This window comes from Ranitomeya imitator, chromosome 3 (genome assembly GCF_032444005.1).
Source record: "Ranitomeya imitator isolate aRanImi1 chromosome 3, aRanImi1.pri, whole genome shotgun sequence".
In the NCBI taxonomy this organism is placed as follows: Eukaryota; Metazoa; Chordata; class Amphibia; order Anura; family Dendrobatidae; genus Ranitomeya; species Ranitomeya imitator.
Genome location: NC_091284.1, coordinates 467,086,387 through 467,111,659, shown reverse-complemented (window position 1 = coordinate 467,111,659; position 25,273 = coordinate 467,086,387). Strand labels below are relative to the sequence as shown.

At 41.5% G+C, this 25,273-nt stretch overlaps 1 protein-coding gene across 4 annotated transcripts in view; it reads left to right on the top strand.

Moving 5' to 3' along the window:
- Positions 1-25,273, top strand: part of LOC138670268 (sphingosine-1-phosphate transporter SPNS2) — a 201,395-nt gene that overhangs the window by 128,247 nt on the left and 47,875 nt on the right. For all 4 annotated transcript variants that reach the window (XR_011319317.1, XM_069757460.1, XM_069757461.1 and 1 more), the window contains exons 4-8: positions 8,932-9,083; positions 14,133-14,199; positions 19,541-19,671; positions 21,258-21,410; positions 22,613-22,802. Coding sequence is in view for 3 of the 4 variants with exons in the window: in XM_069757460.1 (XP_069613561.1) it covers positions 8,932-9,083; positions 14,133-14,199; positions 19,541-19,671; positions 21,258-21,410; positions 22,613-22,802 (693 nt within the window). In the remaining variant the exon portion in view is untranslated. The remainder of the gene's footprint in view (positions 1-8,931; positions 9,084-14,132; positions 14,200-19,540; positions 19,672-21,257; positions 21,411-22,612; positions 22,803-25,273) is intronic.

Sequence of the window (25,273 nt, the reverse complement as noted above, 5' to 3'; positions counted from 1 at the left end):
AAACAAGCCATTGCCAGAGGTGTTGGAGAGCGCCTTATACCCCTCTTGCTATTGTCAACACATGCATATTCAGCCAAATCAAGCCAATATGCATATAATGGGATATTGGGAGAAATAACTGTTCTCCAATCATGCATTCAGCCCTACATATTAAAGAGATGGCCACCGTACTTGTAGATGTCTTAATCCTAGAGTTTTACACGGGCCGATAATTGCGTTGATAGAACATAATTGCATTGTGAAAACATGTCTGCTTGTCATAACTATTATGCAGGGCTGAAAATCCTCATTGGTCTGCAGCGCATTGCTTTGTTTAAATAAGGATTGCTGCTGAGAACATGCAAACTGCGTGGGGGCGAAGAATCACATGGTCATTCATCCCCATACACGCTACACATTAAGATGACTCACGCAAGTAAATGGAAGCATAATGACCTATGAATGATCTGTTGATCAGCACTTGTTACGGTCAGATTATTTGCCTAGTATTAATATTTAACAAGACTATCAGTCCTTACTGAAGTGTTTAATGATAACCATATAGATTACTATGTACTAGGAACTTTTGTTCTGTTTGGTTGCATTGTAGGATCCTACAATAGCTTGTTCCAAAGTACTCTATCAATCTGCTACAGAATTTACTTTATCTTCATTTAAAAATCTACAAGAGAAAAAAGTAAGCAAAAGCCCTGATGTAACGAAGTTAAAAAGCAAAAGTGCATGTAAATAACGGTTTTTAGTAATACTGTTTTTTGATCAAAAAATAGCACAAAAGCCATCCCACCTCGTCAAGGTAACACTGATAGGGACAGTTCTATACTGTCTAATATTAAAACCTTACCATGTGTCAATGTTGACCTCAGTGTGAATAAGGGCAGACAAAAGGACTGGGCCCAACCAGTGAAATACCAGACTGGGGAAGCCTTATATATAGTTTCTAGCTCAGAAACAGGGAGGTCACACCCCTGCTTGCACAGAATGCAACAATACAGAAAAAGAACGCAAAAATTGAGCTTAACTTGAGTTGGTACACATGCAGAGGTTAAACGCATGTTCACATTGGCCACAAAGCATAAAAACCTACAAGAGAAAAAAGTAAGCAAAAACCCTGATGTAACTAAGGGTACCGTCACACTATACCATTTCGATCGCTACGACGGTACGATTCGTGACGTTCCAGCGATATCGTTACGATATCGCTGTGTCTGACACGCAGCAGCGATCAGGGATCCTGCTGAGAATCGTACGTCGTAGCAGATCGTTTAGAACTTTGTTTCATCGCTGGATCTCCCGCTGTCATCGCTAGATCGGTGTGTGTGACAACGATCTAGCGATGCGATCCAGCGATGCGTTCGCTTGTAACCAGGGTAAATATCGGGTAACTAAGCGCAGGACCGCACTTAGTAACCCGATGTTTACCCTGGTTACAAGCGTAAAACTAAAAAAAACCAAACAGCACATACTTACATTCTGGTGTCCGTCAGGTCCCTTGCCGTCTGCTTCCCGCACTGTGACTGCCGGCCGTAAAGTGAAAGCAGAGCACAGCGGCTGTGCTTTCACTTTCACTTTACGGCCGGCAGTCACAGTGTGGGAAGCAGAGACGGCAAGAAACCTGACGGACACCAGAATGTAAGTATGTGCTGTTTGTTTTTTTTTAGTTTTACGCTTGTAACCAGGGTAAACATTGGGTTACTAAGCGCGGTCCTGCGCTTAGTTACCCGATGTTTACCCTGGTTACCCGGGTACCTCGGCATCGTTGGTCGCTGGAGAGCTGTCTGTGTGACAGCTCCCCAGCGACCACACTACGATTTACCTACGATCACGGCCAGGTCATATCGCTGGTCGTGATCGTAGGTAAATTGTATAGTGTGACGGTACCCTAAGGCTAGGTTCACATTGCATTAGTGCAATCCATTTAGCGTGTACGCTAACGGAATGCGCTAATGCAATGTCTGAAAAGGGATCGCGTTTAGCGATCCCGCTAGCGCAGATGCCCATCTGCGCTAGCGAGAAACGGACCTCGAACGCTGCAAGCAGCGTTCAAGGTCTGTCAGAAAATAACGGGACATCGCTAACGCATGCCAAAAATGGCATACGTTAGCGATGCGTTAGTTACATTGTGGTCAATGGGTGCGCTAACTGATCCATTACATAGCATTAACTGCGCCATGTAACGGATTCCGTAAGCGGACACCCACTAATGCAATGTGAACCCAGCCTAAGTAAAAAAGCAAAAATGCATTTAAATAAGAGCTTTTAGTAGTACTGTTTTTTTATAAAAAAAAAAAAATAGCACAAAAGCCATCCCACCATGTCAAGGTAACTCTGATAGGGACAGTCCTACACTGTCTAATATTAAAACCTTGCCATGTGTCAATGTTGACCTCAGTGTGAATAAGGGCAGACAAAAGGACTGGGCCCAACCAGTGAAACACTAGACTGGGCAAGCCTTATATATAGTCTCTAGCTCAGAGACAGGGAGGCCACACCCCGGCTTGCACAGAATGCAGCAATAAAGATTATTTGCTTATGTATTAATATTTAAAGGGAACCTGTCACCCCCAAAATCGATGGTGAGGTAAGCCCACCGTCATCAGGGGCTTATCTACAGCATTCTGTAATGCTGTAGATAAGCCCCCGATGTAACCTGAAAGAGGAGAAAAAGACGTTAGATTATACTCACCCAGGGGCGGTCCCGCTGCGGTCTGGTCAAATGGGTGTCTCAGGTCTGCTCCGGCGCCTCCCATCTTCATTCCATGACGACCTCTTCTGGTCTTCACGCCGCGGCTCCGGCTCCGGCATACTTTGTCTGCCCTGCTGAGGGCAGAGCAAAGTACTGCAGTGCGCAGGCGCCGAGCGCCTCTGACCTTTCCAGCGCCTGCGCCGGAGCCACGGCAGGAAGACCAGAAGAGGACGTCATGGAATCAAGATGGGAGGCGCCAGAGCGGACCTGAGACGCCCATCGGAGCGGACCTGAGACGCCCATCGGAGCAGACCGCAGCGGGACCGCCCTTGGGTGAGTATAATCTAACGTCTTTTTCTCCCATACTACATCTGGACCTCTTTCCCTATAAATTCTAGTCACTGGTAGTTTTATTTTGGATGGAAACCTATTGAACAATCTTAAATTTAGACTCCCCACAACCAGAAACTGCTCTGAACACAAGGATCGCATATCATCATCATCTCATTTTCCATTCATTGTGAATATCCTCCGGTTTTATTTGTCTAAATGTCCCACTTTATTATCCTCAATGAAGCAAGGTTTTTTGTGAATTACATTAGCTGAAATAAGCACTTTTTCTCACTGTGTTAATTTACAGAATCTACTGTGTGAGAATCCCATTAATACCAGGGACTAGCACCAAAATGAAAACAAACTTATTGCCTGAGCTAGAAGAGCTCAGCTATTTCATTAGTCCATTTCCCACGTGTACTGTATATTCTTGTTTTCTTGGGTCCCCTGATTATATCCACTATTACTCTATTGTAAGTATTCCTGGCCCAGCCTTCGAATTTAATAATTTTATCCAACTGTGTAGTCATTTCAATAAAGTTCCCAGGAACACCTTTCTAATTTGGTAGATATATCTACGTTCTATACCCTGTCCAATCATCACAAGCCTAAATACTTGTTGAAAATATAAGTTTAACTTTTTTTTTTATGTTGGTAATGTCTTGTCCACCTCCAAAGCAGGTGGAATTGTGTTCCAAAGGGACCAGATATTGTTCTTTCCCAGGTGCCCATTTCTCTCTGTGGCTGCCATAACCGGTTGTGTATGGATAAGGGCTTGTGTATACTGGAGCCTGCACAGTGTGCACAGCGTCTGTATGGAGCAATTCGGACCCCATGCTCTGTTGTACAGGCACCTTCAGAAGCAATATTTCTGGGGTAGGGGGGATACCTCTAGACATATTGATGCTTGCTTTATTGGTCTCTATTTCATAGTGTCACATTCAAAGGATTCAAACAGAAAACTATGTAATATGCCTCGATATAAAATCAGAGGCATATAGATGCATCATATAAGCCCCATGTACATCTAGAAGTGCCCTATTTCTGTACGGTAGAAAATGGAGCATATGCCTGGCTGGCTACTTTTGATAGCGGCCAGCTGATCACTACCTATGCCTCTTGAACACCTCATACATATGCACACTCTTCTTGGCTGATCATGCATGTTCTAGAAAGGGAGAGGAGAGTAAACTGCTGGTTGGGGCTTACTTCCCTGCAGCACAAAGAATAGGAAATCCAATTGCCCGATCATTCATTGTGAAAGTCTGCACATCCCAATACACATTAGATGGCTGGCACTGGGTTCAGTGGACGTTATTTTATAGACTGCATGAGCAACTTCTCTTTACAATGCTCCATAGTATTTCCTAAGAAAAAAAAAATTAGGTTAAGATTTTTTTTTCTACTTATGGCATGATTCAGCATTTGCAATTATTTTGTCATTATTCATTTTTTTTTTTCTTTTCAAGATCTGGGTAGGCTGCACATAGCTTATTATATAAGTTACAATGAGTTCTAGGATCCATAGGAACTACTAGAATGCAACGGATAAAGGAAGAAACTGTACACCAAAAGGCACTGAAATATTTCAAATGTGATTATTAGTGATGAGCGAATGTGCTTGGATAAGTTATCTGAGCATTGTCGTGTGAAAACGGCGTGACTTCGGCGTGCTTTAAAAATATGTTCGAGTCCCCGCTGCTGCGTGTCTCGCGCCTATTCGACAGCAACACATACAGGGATTGTCTGTTTGTTAGGCAATCCCAGCATTTACTGCGGCTGTCGAATAACCACAAGAAATGCAGCTGCGGGGACTCGAGCAACTTAAAAAAAAAAAAAAATGAGACAATTTCCAGTTTTATGGAGAAATTTCTTCAGAGAGGTAAAGGGAAACTCTAGTGCCACCTATTGGAAGTAGCAATCCTAACAGTCATTGTCGACTCTTTAACAAGCCTTGTCACATGACTTGGGATAATAGCCAAACCAGAATCTCAATTTGCAGACACTGTGTTTCGGGGTACTGATTGAGATTCTGGTTTGGCTATTATCCTAAGTCATGTGACAAGGCTCGTTAAAGAGTCGACATTGACTGTTAGGATTGCTACTTCCAATAGGTGGCACTAGAGTTCTAGTCCTCTTCCTCTCTGAAGAGACAATTTGCATATTTCCCAGAGGAGCATTGCGGCTTTAAGTCTCCTCACCTCGACATGCTTATCATGTCACTCTCCGCAAGGAGAAACGATACTTCTTGGATCCATAAAACTGGAGAAGCTTCGATGATGAATCGGACCTATGTGTTATTCCAGTTTTATCTTTTTCTGTAATTGTGTGTATTTTGTATAAGGGTACAACTTTTTAAGGAAGTTGTAGATATGATGGGAAATATGAGGCCCTTTGAAGAATTGAGCTCTCTAATATCTACTTACACTTCTTTATTAGCATAGCTTCAGGCAGAACGCATTCCATGTCTGTCCTGGTTCCACAACGCTCACAGGCTGGAAGAGGATTGTACAATGGTAGAACCATAATCCTGATGTAAAGGGTCTAAAGCAGGAATGTCAATCTCAAATACACAGAGGGACAAAATTGAAAGCTTGGACATAGTCACAGGCCAACCTTGATATTTGTTAAGGAAACACTTCAATTGTTGTTTTTATCAAATATGACAAACTTTTTCGCGTGGAAAAAACTTGAAGGAGTTGTCCCACAACCAAAGTACATTTTAATTAAGAGCTCTTAGAATAAAATATTGACATATCATATGTTATGTAAGAGCAGTACAAAGCTTATGGCCCAATCACCTAATTTAAGTATGTAATAAAGGATAAAAAACCTTGAATATTACAGAAAGCATGATTAAAAAAGTGCCCCTAAACACAGTATGATACTCCCACAGTTAATTCCTCCACAGTACCCTCCACACGCACGGTATGATGACCCTACTGTACCCCCCTCACTCAATCCCCCCCCATCAAAGAATGGTGACCACGACAAAGTATGACTCTGCAACTGTAATCCCAACACAGCCCTCCATACAGTATATTGGCCACAAAAAGTACTCCATACAGTATAACAGGGCCCTGCATTGCCTTCCATACAGTATAATGGCCACAAAAATGCTCCATAGAGTATAATGGCCCCACATAGTGCTCCATAGAGTATAATGGATCCCACATGAAAAGTAAATACTCACCTCTGCCCACTGCTCTTGGCTCTCCATGGTGTCTTCAGATCCTCTGCAAACCTTGGTACAGGGGGTGCTTTGTAATGATGTAAATGTGCCCACTTCGCTAAGATGTCAAACGCAGAGAGAGAATGATAAAGGGAGCATCAGGTGGCGCTCCTTCCTCCATCATTGCTTGCAACTGTATCGGCATTTAGGATGCTGATATAGTTGAAAATGTGATGTAAGGCGGGTGACCCGCCCGGCATTGTGGGCCTAATATACTCGGGGACCTGCACAACATCACGGGCCAAATATGCTCACCCTACGGGCCTGATTTTGCCTGTGAGCCTGAGTTTGGCCTGTAGTCTAAAGAATGCATTGTTTTCCACTTGCCCCTAGTGGATGAAGCATCTTCATGTTGTATTCAGACACCTTCAGACTTCTCTTTGGGCACGAAGACAAATAATGGCATGCAATCCCAGAGTGGTGTTACCTATTCTCATGCAGACTGCGTAAATAATACACAAAGTGCATAGCCTGAAGGACAGAGACCGACTACAAAGAAATGCCATAATGTTTTATCAATGTGTAATGACCTAGGCCTCCACCACAAAGGCCGAGGGGCTTTCTTGACCTGCATATATCTAATTTTCCTGGTTACAGTCACATGAATGCTTGACTTAAAGGGGTATTTCAATTTCACTAAATAATGGTTATTGTCTGTGATGAAAAGTATTAATTCTGAATTAATTTTTCACATTTTAAAAATCTGCTGTGTAACTCTCACAATGACCAGGACTGATTTGATATCCACTAGAAGTAAGAAATAAAGGTTCCTATTGAGCAATCTTGAAAACTCTACGGAATTGGTGCAGAAAGTATGTTGGAAATTTGTTTAACGTTTCCTCATACTATGAACATTAATTCTTCTAAAACTGGAATACCTTTTTAGGAGTTAGCAGCTCTAATCTTATTAAAGGGGACCTGTCAGTGTACTCCATCTTTGCTGTGCGGAGAGAAGTCGTACGGCGGCAGTACCAGATAAGTCTCGTATTTCCCCATGGTCCCCAGCCAGATCTTTAAACTGATATTTCTAAAATTCTGGAGTATTTCAGGGAAAACTAAACCTGGCTGCAATGGTGCAGACAGACTGATTCGTATTGATCACTTTATGGGCAGCATTAGTGGACTGACAGGTTCCCTTTAAAAAGTAAAATACTTCCATATATATATATAGAGCTCAATGGAACAGGCCACAATTTTGTTTCTCAGATTAATGAGCTATCAGAAACTAAAAATCTCTGCCTGCTTCTATATGATATAGGAAGCAACTGTGAGTGCAGTAGAGGGCTCATGTACCTCTGGGGAAGCCCTATTACGGCTCCATATAACATGAAGCTATATTACGACTGTGTGCACAAGTCCTTGGTGTTCACCAACTATTGCCATTCTGTGGTCTACCTGATCCTGTGTGGATTATTACAATTCTGCTCAAAGATAATCCGTTAGCACGAGTTTGCTGATTATAGTAAAGGCATTGCCATGATAGCGCTGTTCTACATATTATATAGATGCTTTTAGTGAAGAAACCCGCTTTGTGGTTGTTCTATAATCAGCGTTTGACGTTTGGATGTAATAAGGTTTAGGTGCATAGGGGCAGGACTGTAGGTAGTGTTGGGCTCCTGCCCCGGTCCTTCTGCCATCCAGCCTGTGGTGTCTGTATCGGCCTCCTGTTTTAAAGTTTGCATTAGGTCTGCCGCTAGTTGAGCTGCCGGCAGTTTTAAAGAAAATGGTGGCGCATGCGCAGATTGACATCTCGTCTCCAGTGATAAGCCGAGATCTCATGTAGCGCATGTCACCACAAGCACCATTTAATTCAAGACCACTAGGAAATTAATTTGCGTAAGTGGCAACCGTGGCATGGATGGTGCTGGAGCAAACTTTAAAACGGGAGGCAGATATAGACACCAGAGATAGGCAGAGGGGCAGGAGTCCAACGCCCTACTCAAAATCTTGTCCCTATATACCTGAACCATATTACACCCAAACTTCAAATGCTGATTATCACTAAAGGCATCTGAATAATCCCTATAACAGCACCATTACGGCCATGCCTCTACTGTAGCATGCAAAATTGTGAGGACAGATTCTCTTTAATGAAAACATTTAAATTGCCACCTACCTTTTGTATCATCCTAGAATATAAATATCTAGAGCATTTATGTCCCCACCTGCTTTATACCAAGCACCGCTAACCATTCACGTACCCGTTCATTTATATAGTCTAAATTCTAATGTTGATAGTTTAAAAACCTCCATATTATATGGATTTGTTACATTACTATGTAGCTAAATTCTCCATTTTCTTTCATTTCATCTTTAATATGAACTAGGGCTAATCGTTGTACCTATGCATTTGCCGGTGAAGGCAAATTTACCGTAAGAGGAACCATGCAGATCAAAAGCACAGACCAAACAAAGCCGTGTAATGATTTTGCCTTGTTTATTGGGATTGTCTGGCTGATAATAGGACCCCCGCCAGGAGATGCCCACCCTGCTTCTTCTTTTTTATACTTGTGTATTCCCATGACATACCCCCTTACCAGTTTCTTTGGCAACCAAAGAAAATTGCTTATGCATTAACACTTTCCAGGCCACAAGGAATCCGTACGGACATGTGCGATGTTATGTAGTAAACTAAAACAATGTGTTTTTATAGTAATCTGTGCCTGAACGTCTTCTTTTTCAGTATTTCTGGCTGCTTGTACTCTCTAGAGGACTTGTAGGTATCGGGGAGGCCAGCTACTCCACCATCGCTCCCACCATCATCGGAGATCTGTTTACCAAGAACACCCGCACGCTGATGCTGTCTGTCTTCTACTTTGCTATTCCTCTTGGCAGGTAATTGCTGCTACATAGCACATACGGTGCTGTATATGAGGAGCGCTCACCAGGGACTGCTCTTAGTCAGCACAACCGGTACGACTATTTATAGTGAAGACACTCCGGTGCAGCCACTTTCCATACGGAGCACGCATTGTTCATGTCAGTGCTGGGTGGTTTTCTCTCTACATTAACCCATTGTTCTGTGTTTTTTTTTTGTTGTTGTTTTTTAAGTATGTGAAATAAGCAGTGGAATAAAAAGAATGAACATTAAATGGTTAAGGCTGGTTTCACATTTGCGTTTTTTTGGGTGCGTTTTTGCTGTAAAAAACGCAAAAAAACGCATGGTGAAAACGCATGCAAACGCTGCGTTTTTTTGACGCATGCGTTTTTGCATGTGGTGTAAAAAACGCGGCGTTTTACCGCGTTTACATGCGTTTTTTCATGCGTTTGCGTTTTTTAAACGCATGCTGAGAAATGTGTGACAGCTGCCAATCATTAAAAAAAAGTAAAAAACCCACTATAAACAGAAATAGTTAGGGGTAGGGTTAGGGGTAGGGATCATAACCCTAACCCTAAAGAGATCCTAACGCTAACCCTACCCCTAACCCTAACCCTACCCCTAACCCTAAGGGATCCTAACCCTACCCCTAACCCTACCCCTAACCCTAACCCTACCCCTAACCCTAAGGGATCCTAACCCTAACCCTACCCCTAACCATAAAGGGGTTAGGGTTAGGGGTAGGGTTAGGATCCCTTAGGGTTAGGGGTAGGGTTAGGGTTAGGGGTAGGGTTAGGATTCCTTAGGGTTAGGGGTAGGGGTAGGGTTAGGATCCCTTTATCACCTTTACGTTGGGTGGTGGCATATTAGTGTGTTTTCAGTGTTTTTAATAAAAAAACGCATGCGTTTTTTAACGCAAAAAACGCATGCACCAAAAAACGCATGCGTCCCCATTGACTCCAATGCATTTTTTGACACAAAAAAAACGCATGAAAACGCATGCGTTTTTTTTTGGTCCAAAAAACGCTTCTAGAAATACTACAAGTAGCATTTTAGAAAAAAAACGCATGCAGTAAAAAAACGCATGCGTTGCAAAACGCGACCAAACGCATACACAAAAAAACGCATGCGTTTTCAATGTTAAATATAGGAAAAAAAAACGCATGCGTTTTTTTGAAAAAAAACGCAGCAGACAAAAACGCAAGTGTGAAACCAGCCTAAGTCATTGCTCAACACATTGGACTTTGCTTTCCTTTAAATTTGTCTAAAAAAAAACCCAGATGCCAAAACCAAGTGATATATGGTATATAGAATGCCCAGAAACATTATTTTAAAAATTCTGCGTTTTGCCGTTTTTGTTTTTTGTTAGTCCTTAGGTTTTCCCTGTGTAAAAATGACCATATCCGTATTACTTGCCCTCTGCCACTTCAGCGCTGCTTGTGTAATTTTGCCCCTGGTATTGGGTGACACATCTATAGCGGGGATGCCATGTTTACAGCACAAAACTGCCGCAGTAATCACTGGACTCATCGATGCTGTGTTGTCTACTCAGGCACGACCGCTGTATCGAAATAATGTCTTCAAATGGGGTGTAGTGCATTGCTGTTCACATTTACATCTGAACTTAAAGGGTTATTCTAAAAATGTTATTCCCTGTCCAGCGATCCATAGGTCGGGGCTTTGGAATCCAAGAACTGGGGTCTGCAGCACCGTCCTGAAAGGATTAGAGATGCACATGCTCCACTCCATTCATCGCCTATGGGACTGTTGAGTGCAGTGCTTAGCTGTTTCTGGCAGTCCCATAGACAGTGAATGGTGCTGAGGTCAAGCCTGCCCATCTCTACAACATTCAAGATGGGGCTGCAGAACCCCATTCTAGGGAATCTAGAGCACAAACCTCAGGATTGCTGGGAGTCTCAGTGCTCACACTCCCCGGAAGCAGCAAGACCTAGTTTCTTCTTTCACATTGCCGTGTAGATTGTAAACCCATGAGGACAAGGTCCTCTCCCCATCAGTCGATTTGTTTGCTTAATGTTATATATATATATGTAATCCTTTTTCATACATACAACACCCTGGAATTAATGGTGCTTTATAAATAAATAATAATTAACTTGTGTTTTTTTTGTGAATAACTCTTCCAAGCTAAGTACTGATGTAAAGCAATAACAGGCCCTGGCGTTCATGTAACAATAAGACAATGAGATTATATAACCGTGACATGAAAATATAGCATGTGTGTATAAGAAGCAGTTTGTAACATAAACATTTTTTTCTGTTTAGATTTCCCCAAATGCTGTCTAAAGTTAAATGAAAGTAATTTAACCATAAAATCATTCGCACATCTAAAGTGTTGTCCACTACTGTGACAATCCCTTCTGACTCCCTATGTTTCTCCCCAACCCCCACCCCCACCGCGAGAGAATTACACCTACACTTCTGTCCAATGCCTGCATCGGCACCTTCTCTCCCGGGGATGATGTGACATTATGTCACTCAATCCCTGTGGCCAATCAGCTATTATTATTATACATTTTTATAGCGCCATTTATTCCATGGCGCTTTACATGTGAATACGGGGCAAATATAGACAAATACATTAAACATGAGCAAATAAGGCACATGGTTACATAAGGAGGGAGGACCCTGCCCACGAGGGCTCACAGTCTGCAGGGGATGGGTGATGAAACACTAGGAGAGGGTAGGGCAGGTTGTGCGGCGGTTCAGTAACTTCAGGATCACTGCAGGCTGTAGGCTTGTCGGAAGAGGTGAGTCTTCAGGTTCTTTTTGAAGGTTTCTATGGTAGACGAGAATCTGATGTGTTGGGGTAGAGAGTTCCAGAGTATGGGGGAAGCACGGGAGAAGTCTTGGATGCGGTTGTGGGAAGAAGAGATGAGACAGGCGTAGAGAAGGAGGTCTTGAGAGGATCGGAGGTTATGTGTAGGTAGGTACCGGGAGACCATGTCACAGATGTATGGAGGAGACAGGTTGTGGATGGCTTTGTATGTCATTGTGAGGGTTTTGAACTGGAGTCTCTGGGCGATAGGAAGCCAGTGAAGGGCTTGACAAAGGAGAGAGGCTGGGGAATAGCGGGGAGACAGGTAGATTAGTCGGGCAGCAGAGTGTAGGATGGATTGGAGTGGTGCCAGAGTGCTAGAGGGGAGTCCAGAGAGGAGGTTGCAGTAGTCGAGGCGGGAGATAAGGGCATGCACTAGCGTTTTAGCGGTGTCGTGGTCAAGGAAAGCACAGAGCCGGGAAATATTTTTGAGTTTGAGACTGCAGGAGGAGGCAAAGGCTTGGATATGTGGCTTGGAAGAGAGGGCAGAGTCGAGGATCACACCTTTCAACGTTTCACATACATTCAGAAGTGAGAGAGCTGTTGCTCTCTCACTTCTGAATGTATGTGAAACGTTGAAAGGTCGGGAGAGTGAAGCCAGCACTGATTGGCCTCAGGGATCCAGTGACATAATGTCACATGATCCCCGGGAGAGTCGGTGCCGACACCACTCGAATGGCGCCAGCACCAGAGGGGAGTATAGGGGTTATTTTACAAGGGGGAAACATGGGGTTTCTCTGAATAGTGGGCATCCCCCTTAAGGCTATGTTCATATGCAGGGTTTTTACACCATTAGAAAGCAATGAGAGAGTACAGATTTTGCTACGTTTTTGGTGAATGAAGTGGACTTTATTAAACATGTATTGTAGATAAATCACACATGTAATCCGCAATGAAAAGGTAGCAAAACCAGTGTTTTGAAAGCAGCACTTTTGCTGCAAAAAAAAAAAAAATGCTGCAAAAAACTCTGCATGTGAACATGGCTACAGCTGTTGATCTTGTTCCTTGACATTAGGTAATTTGTATTGGTATAGTGGACTTTACTAGAGTCTTCTTCAATCCCAAGTGACAGATGCTTGATACAATTTTGAGCTTCTTTTTTAGCAGTGAACAAACAATTTTTCAGTGACCAGAACAAGAAAAGCTATATATTAACATAGGTTACAGTGTTATCACTTGCCCCGGACTTCCATAAACCAGCATGGAGTGCCCCCAGGATATCTGACTTTCGCACTCTAAGGCCGGGATCACACATGCGAGAAATACGGCAGAGTCTTGCATGTTAATACCCGGCACTGCCGCCGTCACTCAGGAGCGGAGAGTGCGACCGCATATCAATACATGCAGCCACACGTTCCGCTCCTGAATAACGGCGGCAGTGCCTGCCGGGTATTAACATGCAAGACTCTGCCGTATTTCTCGCATGTGTGATCCCAGCCTTAGACCCCAGACTGGGTGGCAGCTAGGTTCCTGTTGGCCATTTCCTATAATAAAGTGGCACCCTGAGATCATTTCCTCACAAATAACGCAGTACATTAGTAGTCTACCACTTGTCACCATAAATACCTGCTACATGTGTTTTCAAGTCCTTATTCTGGCGTTGCAAACTAAAAATGCATATTGGCTTTTTACATAAATGGTTAGCTATTAAGAAATAATTCAAGGATTTTTCTTATATAGGCTGAAAATAGTAAATCTATACAAAGCTGCTTCACATAATCATGTAGTCTGTATATCTATTATTAAAAGGGTTGCCCACTTTTTTTAATTGTATTGAATGTGTAGGACACGTTTGTGGCCCTTACTAAGAATTACAGGTGTTCCTTCTGTACTTGTCAGTGCAGCCTTCCACATAGCTCTCCTGACCTTACAATGGCCGCTGCTGGTGGTGGAGAGTCATGTGACCAGGCCGGTCCATCAGTCTCCTCCAATAGAAAAACACTGCACATGGTAGGATGTATTTTTTTAATTGGAGGAGGCTACTGGGCAGGTCTAGTCACATGTCCATCCTTTAGCAGCCATTTTGAAAACAAGTACAGTCTTTGAGGAAGTCTATGCTACAAACAAAGGAGAAGAACGTATAATAGTTATATATTAAGTGCAACAAAATATCCTTAGCACTTTCCTTAAAGTATGAATAAATTACACAACTATTTTAAGTTCTAAATTGTTTAAAGTCTTGGTATACATAAATTTTGTAGATTTTCTAATTCTGCCTTTCTCCCTACAGTGGCTTAGGATACATCACTGGTTCAAGTGTCAAGCAGGTGGCAGGGGACTGGCGCTGGGCACTGAGGGTAAAGTATTAGCATTAGTTTGTTCTAATCAGATATTGTATTAATTCTGAAAGATAAATTAATATGCATTTACTGTCTAAAACAGTAGTGGGGCATCTTCTGCTGCGGCCATTGGACGTTTCTCAGTCTTAGGAAACCAACAAATTGGCAAAGAACCTTCAAATCCCAAAACTGCTACTACTACAAAGACTTGTATATGGAGGGAAGGATGAATTAGTTTAGCATAATATTTAGTTGTATTCCTTGATTCTTACTCCTATTTTCACGTACAGTAAAAAATATGGCTGACTACAGAAAAACGTCTAGTAATTTCCCAAATTCTCTATTTTATTGTTAAGTGTTCAACCCTTATCACGAAAACCGGATAATCCCCAAAAACTTTATATCTAGAAGCCAATACTAGATATAAAAAAAAAATAGAAAAGCAGCAGCAAGCAGTAGTTGATAAATAGGTGCCAGACCTTCCAGGCACAGACCGATCCTCGATATAGTATAAAAAAAAATATGGTGGTTTAATAGCCCATAGGGGATTCTATGATGATTCAGCCCAAGGTGTGAGCGTTTCTCAAGCCTAGAAGACCATACTAATTAGATTTTTTTTTTTTGCCCCTTATGGGTTTTTTTCTATTTTCACATCCTTGGTATCAAAACTGAATGCCCCATCTGCTATTTCTATGTAGACTTCTGCAGAATAGTAGAACAGATGTACATACTACATGGTGGGGCAGGGAGATTCCCTAGACAGAAACAATATAGATTTGTAAGCAATTCCATTTATTTTTTTAAATAAATATATAATGTATATAAAATTCATTTTATATTTTTTTATTTTTTTTAGCTTTGTGGGTTTAGACCAAACAGCGTTTGTTGCTCTGTTAGAAGTGACTGCAAGTGATAAAAGCTGACATGTTATATAATAGGCAAATCATTGCATATCAAGCTCTGAACATCTAATCCAGACGTGTAGATATAAAGCTGACAATGCTGAAGAATCCTTTGTCTGACTGACAGAATAACTACACAGTGCTCATCCACATTCACCTGCTGCTTTCTTTAAAGAAGCAGTCTCATTATGTTTTTTTTACATTCCTTGTGTGTGTATGTACATGTAATGTAGTGTGAGTGTAGTAATATACTCACCTACCGCTGCTGTCTCTGGTGTCCAGAACCGTTCTGCTCCTCTTCTCAGTGACATCATCGCTCTTAAAGGGAGCCTGTCACCCCAAAAATCGTATATGAGAAAAGGCCACCGGCATAAGCATTCTGTAATGCTGTAGATAAGCCCCCGGATGTAACCTGAAAGGTAAGAAAAACAGGTTATATTATAGTCACCCAGGGGCGGTCCCGCTGCGGTCCTGTCCGATGGGCGTCGCGGTCCGGGCCAGGGCCACCTGTCTTTATACGATCACACCCTCTTCTGATCTTCCTGCCGCGGCTCCGGCTTAGGCGTACTTTGTCTGCCCTGTTGAGGGCAGAGCAAAGTACTGCAGTGCGCAGGTGCCGGGCCTCTCTGACCTTTCCCGGCGCCTGCGCACTGAAGTACTTTGCTCTGCCCTCAACAGGGCAGACAAAGAACACCTGCACCGGAGCCGCGGGAGGAAGACAAGAAGAGGATGTGATCGTATGAAGATGGGAGGCACCTGACCTGGACTGCGACGCCCATTGGACCGGACCGCAGCGGGACCGCCCCTGGGTGAGTATAATGTACCCTGAAAGGTAAGAAAAACAGGTTATATTGGGGGCTTATCTACAGCATTACAGAATGCTGTAGATAAGCCCCTGATGCTGGTGGCCTTATCTCCTATACGATGTTTGGGGTGACAGACTCCCTTTAAGCTCTCCGGGTCTTGCTGTGCTCTGTGACCTGGAAGTGGCTTCTACAGTGTAAGTCTATAGAGCGCCCGAACAAGACTCCATAGATTTACACAGTAAAAGACTTCTGGCATACTGAGCCGGTTGGTCACAATTGTGGTGACATCACTGAGAAGAGGAGCAGAACGGCCCTGGACGCCGGAGAGAGCAGCTGTAGGTGAGTATATTACTGTACTCACACTACATTACATGCATCTCTACTTATTACATGAATAAAAACGTAATGGCAGTGCTTCAGAAGATAAAACTTTTTATGTTGTATTATTGTGTTTAGCAGTGGATAGGAAATGTTACATTTTTGGAATAAAACTCTAATTCAGGGCTTTCTCTAAAGCTAGTCATACACTTTATAGATACCGTAATATGGCTGAATGTGCATATATTCTTAAAGTGAATCTGTCAGCAAGTTTTTACTAATTAACCCCTTCATGACGGAGCCCTTTTTCGTTTTTCGCTACCCTCCTTCCCTGAGCCATATTTTTTTTTCTTTCTGTCAATATGGTCATGTGAGGGCTTGGTTTTTGCGGGACGAGTTGTACTTTTGAAAGACACCATTGGATTTATCATGTCTTGTACTAGAAAACGGGTAAAAAAATTCCAAGTGTGGTGAAATTGCAAAAAAAAGTGCAATCCCACACTTGTTTTTTGTTTGGCTTTTTTGCTAGGTTCACTAAATGCTAAAACTGACCTGAGGCTATAGTGCTTACCAAATAAGCTGCAGAAGGAACCCGGCTTCCTGGATCGCTCCGGCTGATCAGCTTTTCGGCTCCGCAGCTGCATGTGTCGCGGCTGTGTGACAGTCACAACACATGCATGGAGAACCTGTTTGTTGATCTCTCCATGCATGTGTCACACAGCCGCGAAACATGCAGCTGCAGAGCCAAACAGATCAGCTGGCACGCTCCAGGTATCCGGGTTCCCTCTACAGCTTATTTGGTAAGCGCTATAGCTTGCCAAGTAAGCCCTGACCCTTATCTCTAGTTTTAAGCTCTTTCATCAAGAAATATACCCATGGTTAGCTCCAGCACAACTCACTCTTTGAAGTCTCAGCTGCCTTTAATTCAGCTTGTAAAACCCAAAGTGGAGTATGAGAGCAACCTTTTCCCACTCTATCTCTTTTGGTCTCTCCTAAATTCTGGACCCAGAATACACTTAAACCAACTACTCCGTAACCTAGTGTTACTGTTGCACACTTCCCGGGATTTACATCACTGAGGCCAGCCACCTTGGTGACACATACAGTACAGACCAAAAGTTTGGACACACCTTCTCATTTAAAGATTTTTTCTGTATTTTCATGACTATGAAAATTGTACATTCACACTGAAGGCATCAAAACTATGAACTAACACATGTGGAATTATATACTTAACAAAAAAGTGTGAAACAACTGAAATTATGTCTTATATTCTAGGTTCTTCAAAGTTTTGCTTTGATGACTGCTTTGCACACTCTTGGCATTCTCTTGATGAGCTTCAAGAGGTAGTCACCGGGAATGGTTTATAATTCACAGGTGTGCCGTGTCAGGTTTAAGAAGTGGGATTTCTTGCCTTATAAATGGGGTTGGGACCATCAGTTGTGGTGTTGTCCAAGGTGTGTCCAAACTTTTGGTCTGTACTGAACATGCTGTCAACCATTTTTGCTGATGCCCTGTTACAATAACTAATCTTGCTTTCTTCCAACTTTTGCCATAGCAAGAAAGTTGAGACCAGTACACATTAGATAATTAGCTGGTACAGCGAAAATCTGTGCATTTAGTTAACATTGAACTAATTGCAAGGCTACCTTTTGGCTTTGTTCACTCTTCAGGAACTCCAATATTTTTTATGTCACCGTTAGCATAGCTTCAGTAGTGTTCTTGCTGTCAAAAATAATGGAACACAGATGGAAATTAGACCACACTTTTAGTCAATATTCAGTATTTGAGTACAGATCAGAGCTGTTATGGTTCCAACATGAGTAGAAATCATCATATTAGTGTGACCCAAGAACAAATCTACTCCTCTCGTTGTGCTAGGGTAAATTCTTAAAACTGAATGCCCTAATATACTTGTAAAGAGGGATAAGAATCATGATCAATGAATATTAATGCAGGCCCTTCACAGTGAAATACGGAGAGCTTTGTGCTTAGCGAGAAAGCCGATCCATGCAGTTGCATTATTAGTTATCTAATCAGCAGCAGCATCTTAACGGTTCATTCCCAACTTTACACCACATTTTGCAGTCTAGGATTATAACAAAGTCTCTTTCCTGTTTTAAGGGAAAAAAATAACAACAAAGCTGGTTTCCATAGCTTTAGCACTGACCCCATATACTTCACACTTCCTTTCTTTTTCATCTAAGTGCAAGCATTGCTTGTTTGATCATAAATCTGGTTTTAAGGCTTAAAACAGGAAGCATTGCTTCTTCACCTCTGGCTCTCTCGCTCTAAAACTTTGGCATATCCAGTCAGTAACTAGGGAATTGTAGCTATAATAAAGGTATATTTCTGTCCTTACCGAACAGCCAAAAATAGAGAATATTTCTTTCCAGTTTCTTATTGTTTAATATTTTGGGTGGTCTTCTGTGCGTTCCTGTACAAATTTATATATACGGTAATTAGGGAAGAGGTGCGGCTTGGATATACTAAGCTTCATTATAAAAGATATTTGGCTGTTCTATCAAATGTGTACAATGATAATTACTTCTACACAAATGCTTTTGTAATGTGTCACAGGGCAATACCATTGAACATTTTTTACTAGTGTAAAGTATAAAAAGAAGACAAATCCATAGTTACACATGTCATATGTTTCAAGGAACGTAAGAATAGTCCACTGAAAAGGTGGAGAACTATGACCAGACCATGGACCATACCCTGATGACACCATTTTAAATGGGTTTTATGTAATAATAGAAATGCTGAGAGCAGGAAATGTGTTCAAATAAATAAAATAACCATTACTATTTGCTGGTATCTGACTGTGCTGCAGCACTGGCATCGAGTCCATCATTTGTGATCGTTCATGCTAGCATCACCGCTGATAGGACCAGTGATTGGCTGCAGTGGTCGCATGAAAGATGGACATCACAAGCATGATGCAGGACACAGGGTTTGAATAGAAGAGTAAAGATAACTTTACTATTAGAACACATTTTCTTCTCTTAGTCTCTTATTTTTTTTTAAACCAAAATACGTGATTTTGTAATCTTTCCTACTACTGGTTTATTAGAACATCACGATGTATTATATTTCTCCTGAAGGCAGCAGACTGAAGCCTAGATGCTTGAGGCATCGTCTCTGAGGCTCATTAGGATTAAATAAATGCTAAGTACCGAGGCTTACTAATGACTCTGATCACAACCTTCCAGCAGTGTCTCCTATTTAATAGAATTCTCTAATCTAATGACATTGAATGTCTTTTTTTGCTGTAGTTTAATATCAAGTGTGAACTATGTTTATATATTAATATATTTAATGTCTCGTCAGGTCTCCCCAGTGCTTGGTATGATAACTGGAACGCTAATACTGATATTCGTACCAGCGGCTAAGAGAGGACACACAGAACAACTAAAGGCACGGAGTTCTTGGTTCCGAGATATGAAAGCTCTGGTCAAGAAGTAAGTAACATGAAGATCTAACTGCCATAAAGGGAAAACCAAGATTGCATGAATGCCACGATCAGTGCCACACTTCATCTGTACAACACTATATATGCTTTCCCAAGACAGAATATCCCTCTGCAACTAACTCACTTGTTCAATGGCGTGTGCTTTAAGGAGAACCGGTCAGCACAATTTTGTAATGTAAAGTAATGGTTATTATAGTTCTGTAATACTCATTTCATTGATACCTTTGGTGATTAAATCCATCTGGTTGTTCTCTAATCACCATTTGAAGTTTTCTGCTGATTAGATTTTGGTGCACGGGGAGGGGGGGGGGGCGGACTGTACACAGGATCTTCTCCGCCCTGTCTGATTCTCCAGCCCATCTGCCTCCCTCCGCTCTATGAATGACAGGTCACTGCTGAGATTTCATACAGAGGAGGCAGATCATTCACAGACCGGAGGCAGGCGGAGGGGCCAGGGAATCACAGACCGTGAGGAGAAGACCCCGGGTATAGGCCGGCCCCGTGCACCGAAATCTAATTAGCAGAAAACTTCACATGGTGATTACAGAAGAACCACAAAGCAGATTTCTTTACTTTGCATTAAAAAAAATTGTGCTGACAGGTTTACTTTAAATGTCAAGTTACAGTACTCTGCATCAAGATATGGTTAGTATGATGTGTGCTAGACTGAGTGCACTACATGTGTGTTTATGCGTCATGATTGCAGAATTGGAAGAGGAAGAGCAAGATCCAGCAAGGAAGGAGCTTTAAATCTTGAGTATAAAACTTATCATTTATTATGCACTTTTATAAAATAAAATAAAAACCTGAATTAAATTAACAGTGGTGCATCCCAAGGTTATAAGACCTACACATTTCGACTCCATGTTTTACTCCACATCTTAGACCATGAATAAGACGTGGAGTTGAAATGTGTAGGTCTTATAACCTTGGGATGCACCACTGTCAATGTCCTTGAGGTTTTTTTTTAAAGTGCATAATAAATGCTACATTTTATACTCGAGATTTCAAGCTCCTTCCTCGCTGGATCTTTCTCTTCCTCTTCCAAAAGTCTATGCTGTAGCTGCTCTGGCTCAGATCCGAGCGAGGTGATAGAAGCTCAGAAGCTCCTCACGTCCATCCAGGTGAGCGGACTTTGTCTACACAATTTGCTATGATTGCGGAATGTTATTCTACTCTTAGACTTCCTTTTGGAAGAGTACATGATAAGGGCGATATTTCTGACAATAATTGTACAAATATTTATTTTATGGGATATTATTGTTAACAAATACACGATTTACTTTCCTATAAACACCTTGAATTGTGCTTGCCAATATGTCGTATCTTTGCACATATTGGGTATATGTTTTCTTACAAGACAGTGATCACATTTGCACAGACATGACAATGAGAAATCAAGTTCTCTTGTGCACAGACTAGAACACAGAGGCCGCACAACATTATTATATAATATGAGGAAATTCCAAAAAACTGGCAGAAACCTCATTAAATACAGAAAAAGAAGCTAAACCAATTTTCGGTCACATCTGGCCTGCGGCACTTAATTTGTGCATTTTCTATTCATTTTACCAGTCGCAGTTATGTCTTCTCGTCATTGGCAACATCTACAGTGTCATTTGCCACTGGGGCTCTCGGTATGTGGATCCCCCTCTATCTGTATAGAGCTCAGGTCGTACAGAAAACAGTGGAGCCGTGTAACTTTGGACCCTGCAGCACCAAAGACAGGTATTTTATCAATTTGTACACTTCTCAAGGCTATATTCCCGTGATGAGTACATGGTGAGTTTTTCATGTGGCAGATTTTTTGTACCAATTATGTCCCACGCGTTTTTAATGCTGCCATCTTTGAATCCTTGGAATGTCATGTCACTTAAATAGCACGTATTACACTTAAGTGCATTTCCACAGCCTAAAAGCGCTAAAGACGAGTATGCATTTTTTTTGCATTTGGATTTTCTGCATCTAATGCAAGTGTATGAAGAAAATCCGCACATAACACGCGGCGTATTTGCTAGAAAAATTTACATTTTGCAAATTTGAAACACACCGCAGTTCACTTTGTACATAATAATGAAGCACAATGGGCACAAAATTTGTATTCATCCCAACCACTTTGCTGGAACCGTCAGACATTGCGTTTTTTTTATACAGTGTCAAAATCTCACCAAAAACTCATTATGGGAACTTAACCTAGAGGTACTAAGTAGAGTTGAGCAAGTATGTTTGGGTTCCCTCTTATTCGGCAAGCTATAGCGCTTACCGAATAAGCTGCAGATGGAACCCGGCTTCCTGGATCGCACCGGTCGATCAGCTGATCGGCGTCGCGGCTGTGACACTGACACAGCTGCGACACGTGCAGCTGCGGCGCCAATCAGCTGATCAGCCAGCGCGATCTAGGAAGCCAGGTTCCCTCTGCAGCTTATTCGGTAAGCGCTATAGCTTGCCGAATAAGAGGGAACCCGAACATATTCGCTCAACTCCTGTACTAAGGTTCTGCATTTATTTACAACTGTTATCCACTTACGTATTTCTGGAATACTTCTGTAATATTTCTCTTTTCTCTGCAACAAGTACTCTCATTTAATATAGAAAATCTGAAACCTCCTATGTTAAAGCATAAAGCCGCATACAAGTGTGGCACTTGGTAGGAGGACTGCAGGGTGCCTCTTGAATACAATGGACATCATGAATGAATGGATATTGACTTAATTTACATGACTATTTCCCCTGGATTCATTTTTTATTAGGGACTACTGGCCACTAGGATACACCTTAAGATCAGGGATGTTCAATAACTTTTTTTAGAATTTCTTAATATTAAACTCCCCACTGTGAAAAGAGAAGCCCTGTAACTAGGAGACGCTTATAGTTTTGACACTACTGTACCACTTGTCCATATAACAAGCCTTTCTATCTCTTTTTAACAGTTTGATTTTTGGAGCAATCACCTGCATCACCGGCTTTCTCGGAGTGATAACAGGGGCGGGAGCTACTAAATGGTGTCGGTTGAAAACTCAACGTGCTGACCCACTTGTCTGTGCCGTGGGCATGCTGGGATCGGCGATCTTCATTTGCTTAGTCTTCGTTGCTGCCAAGAGCAGCATCGTAGCTGCATATGTAAGTCACTTTACTAAGGAAATCTTTTCTCCTGTGCCTTTCTGTGGTTCTAAATAATTCCTGCCCAGTGAGGCTGAAACAAGCCTTCTGTGCCGCTCAGCTGGTATCCAGATTGCACATGATCTGAAATTGTTACACTCCTGTGAAAAAACTTATTGCCACCCACTCAGTCACTATTGCTTCTTTCGTACCCCTCCTTCCTGAGGCAGATAGTGTATTCTTGTAGTCTTACATGCGCTATTCGTAATTCCAGTTCTAGAGTACTGTGTGATAAAATAGCATTAATTCATTTTTTTTTTAATCCAAGTTTTTATCTAAATTTACAAGGTTTGATTTTGGCTAGCAGCCATGTTAGTGCTGCATTTGTGTGACATATATTATTTTGGAAATGTATAGTTTTCATATCTACACTATAAATTTTATATAATTTATACATTTTATATTTGTATTCATTTTACTATCATTTAGCAGTTACTTATATTTCTATACTGCTCTAGATATTGGCCAAATTCTTTAAGTTAAAGTAGCAGGAGGGTTGTGGAGTCGGTAAGCCAAACTTCCCACTCCAACTCCTTAATTTCCCTTACTTCTGCTCCCTCATACATGGCTCATGCCAAAGTGATACATTTACTGTAATAAAAAGGTACCATCAGGCTTTCATCACCATTGATACAAGCTATTTAACTTGCCTTAATCCTGTTTTCCTGTTCACTCTATCAGTTCTGAGATGAGTGCAGGCATTCCTTCCCAGTGCCTTTTTCCTTTCATCTGTGGAGGAAGAGCTTTACTACTGAGCATGAACATAAAGTGCAGCATAGATTTATCTCAACTTAAAACAGAGATCCTGAGATCAGGAACAGAACAGACATTTATAGGACATTTCATAATTTTCCCAAATTATTATGAAAATTACAGTACATACTGCATTGAACTACTGTACCCAATGTATTATATATTTTAGGAGTCTGAGTCAGTTCATGCTATGCCAACTCCAAGTAAACCAAAATTGACACAGACTCCGACTTCACGACTTTGACTCCACAATACTGGGTGGCAGGACATTTTTTTTTAATCAATCAACCTAGTAGTATGGCAGTATTGGTCATAGAACGACAATGAAACTCATACCTGCCTTACAGTCATTCTATGTGCCAGAGATAAAAATCAAGCTTTGAAGCTAAATGCAAATTAGCCTGAAAGTGTATGAGTGGCACCTATATTACCATATCACTAGTTTGATTAGTGAAATTCTTCTGATTGTATTTAAAAGGTTTCCACTCTAAAATGAACCAGATGGTATTAAAGGGGCTTTTATCATTGCTGTGTCTGAGGAGGACTACAGGGCAATTACTGAATAATTAGAATGCCATGGCTTTACTTAAGTTAGCACCCTGCTTTGCCAATGCATGGCAAATGAATATTGGCATAGATTTTCAATAAAAAACATCCTGGTTTGTCTCCAAGCAGCAATACTTTTTCAACCTGCTTTTGATTTGTGGGTCCATATTATGAGAAGTTGTCCAAACCTGACAAACTCTTTAAACTTTGGTAATCCATACATATGTGGTGGAACAGTCACTACAGCAATATATTACCGCACAATATATGACATATGCTAAAGCTCATAGACCGCTAAATAGAGTCATTACGGAAACCTACATATGGGTTTTCAAGATAATACAATAATTTCACCTATATGTTAGAACTCTCTAACCAAGCTCGAATGATAAACTGCCTGTTCCTGGTGATTTTAGACACCATTCAGCATCTAGTGTATTCTAAAAATGTAGCTGGAATTCACAAGGCTTTTAACACCACGGCATACTTGCCAATGCAGGTTTATTTTCCCCAGAAAACGTAATACTGTAAAATTGGAAAAGTAAATGCATTGTACATGTACACGTGGTTTTTACGTAGCTGTTATTCTAGGGGAAAAGAGGACAGCAATGATTTTATGTTAGCAATAGATCTCTATATTTTGGAGGGAAGCTGGAAAATGTTTGTATGGGGGACACTTAAAAAGCACTAAACTTTGATTTGTGACAACTCGGCAGGTCCGTTTAGGAAAAAAAATCACTGCAGAATTACTCAGAGGAACAAGAATTCATGATTAAGGCAGAAATGTAGGTATCCAGCTAGTTATAAAACACAAACCTGCTAATAATTCAGCAAGCCCCCAGAAAAAAAAATGGACAGCTGTGCTGGAAATCTATTGGTGATACGTATTATCATACCCATTATACTTGAAAAGGCAAAAGGTCATCAAGTTCATCCTGCCTTGGGCTGAGCTGTTTGGTCCAGAGGAAGACAAAGCAAAACCCCTTGAATGTTGCTAGTTGTGGAATTTAGGTCCCACCTAGCAGTCAAATATTTCCCTACATCAGTTCTACATCAATCACCTCCTTATTTATTCTCCTCCTCAATACCGTTAGTTATAACTAAAGGTCTGGACCTCATTAAATTCTTTAATC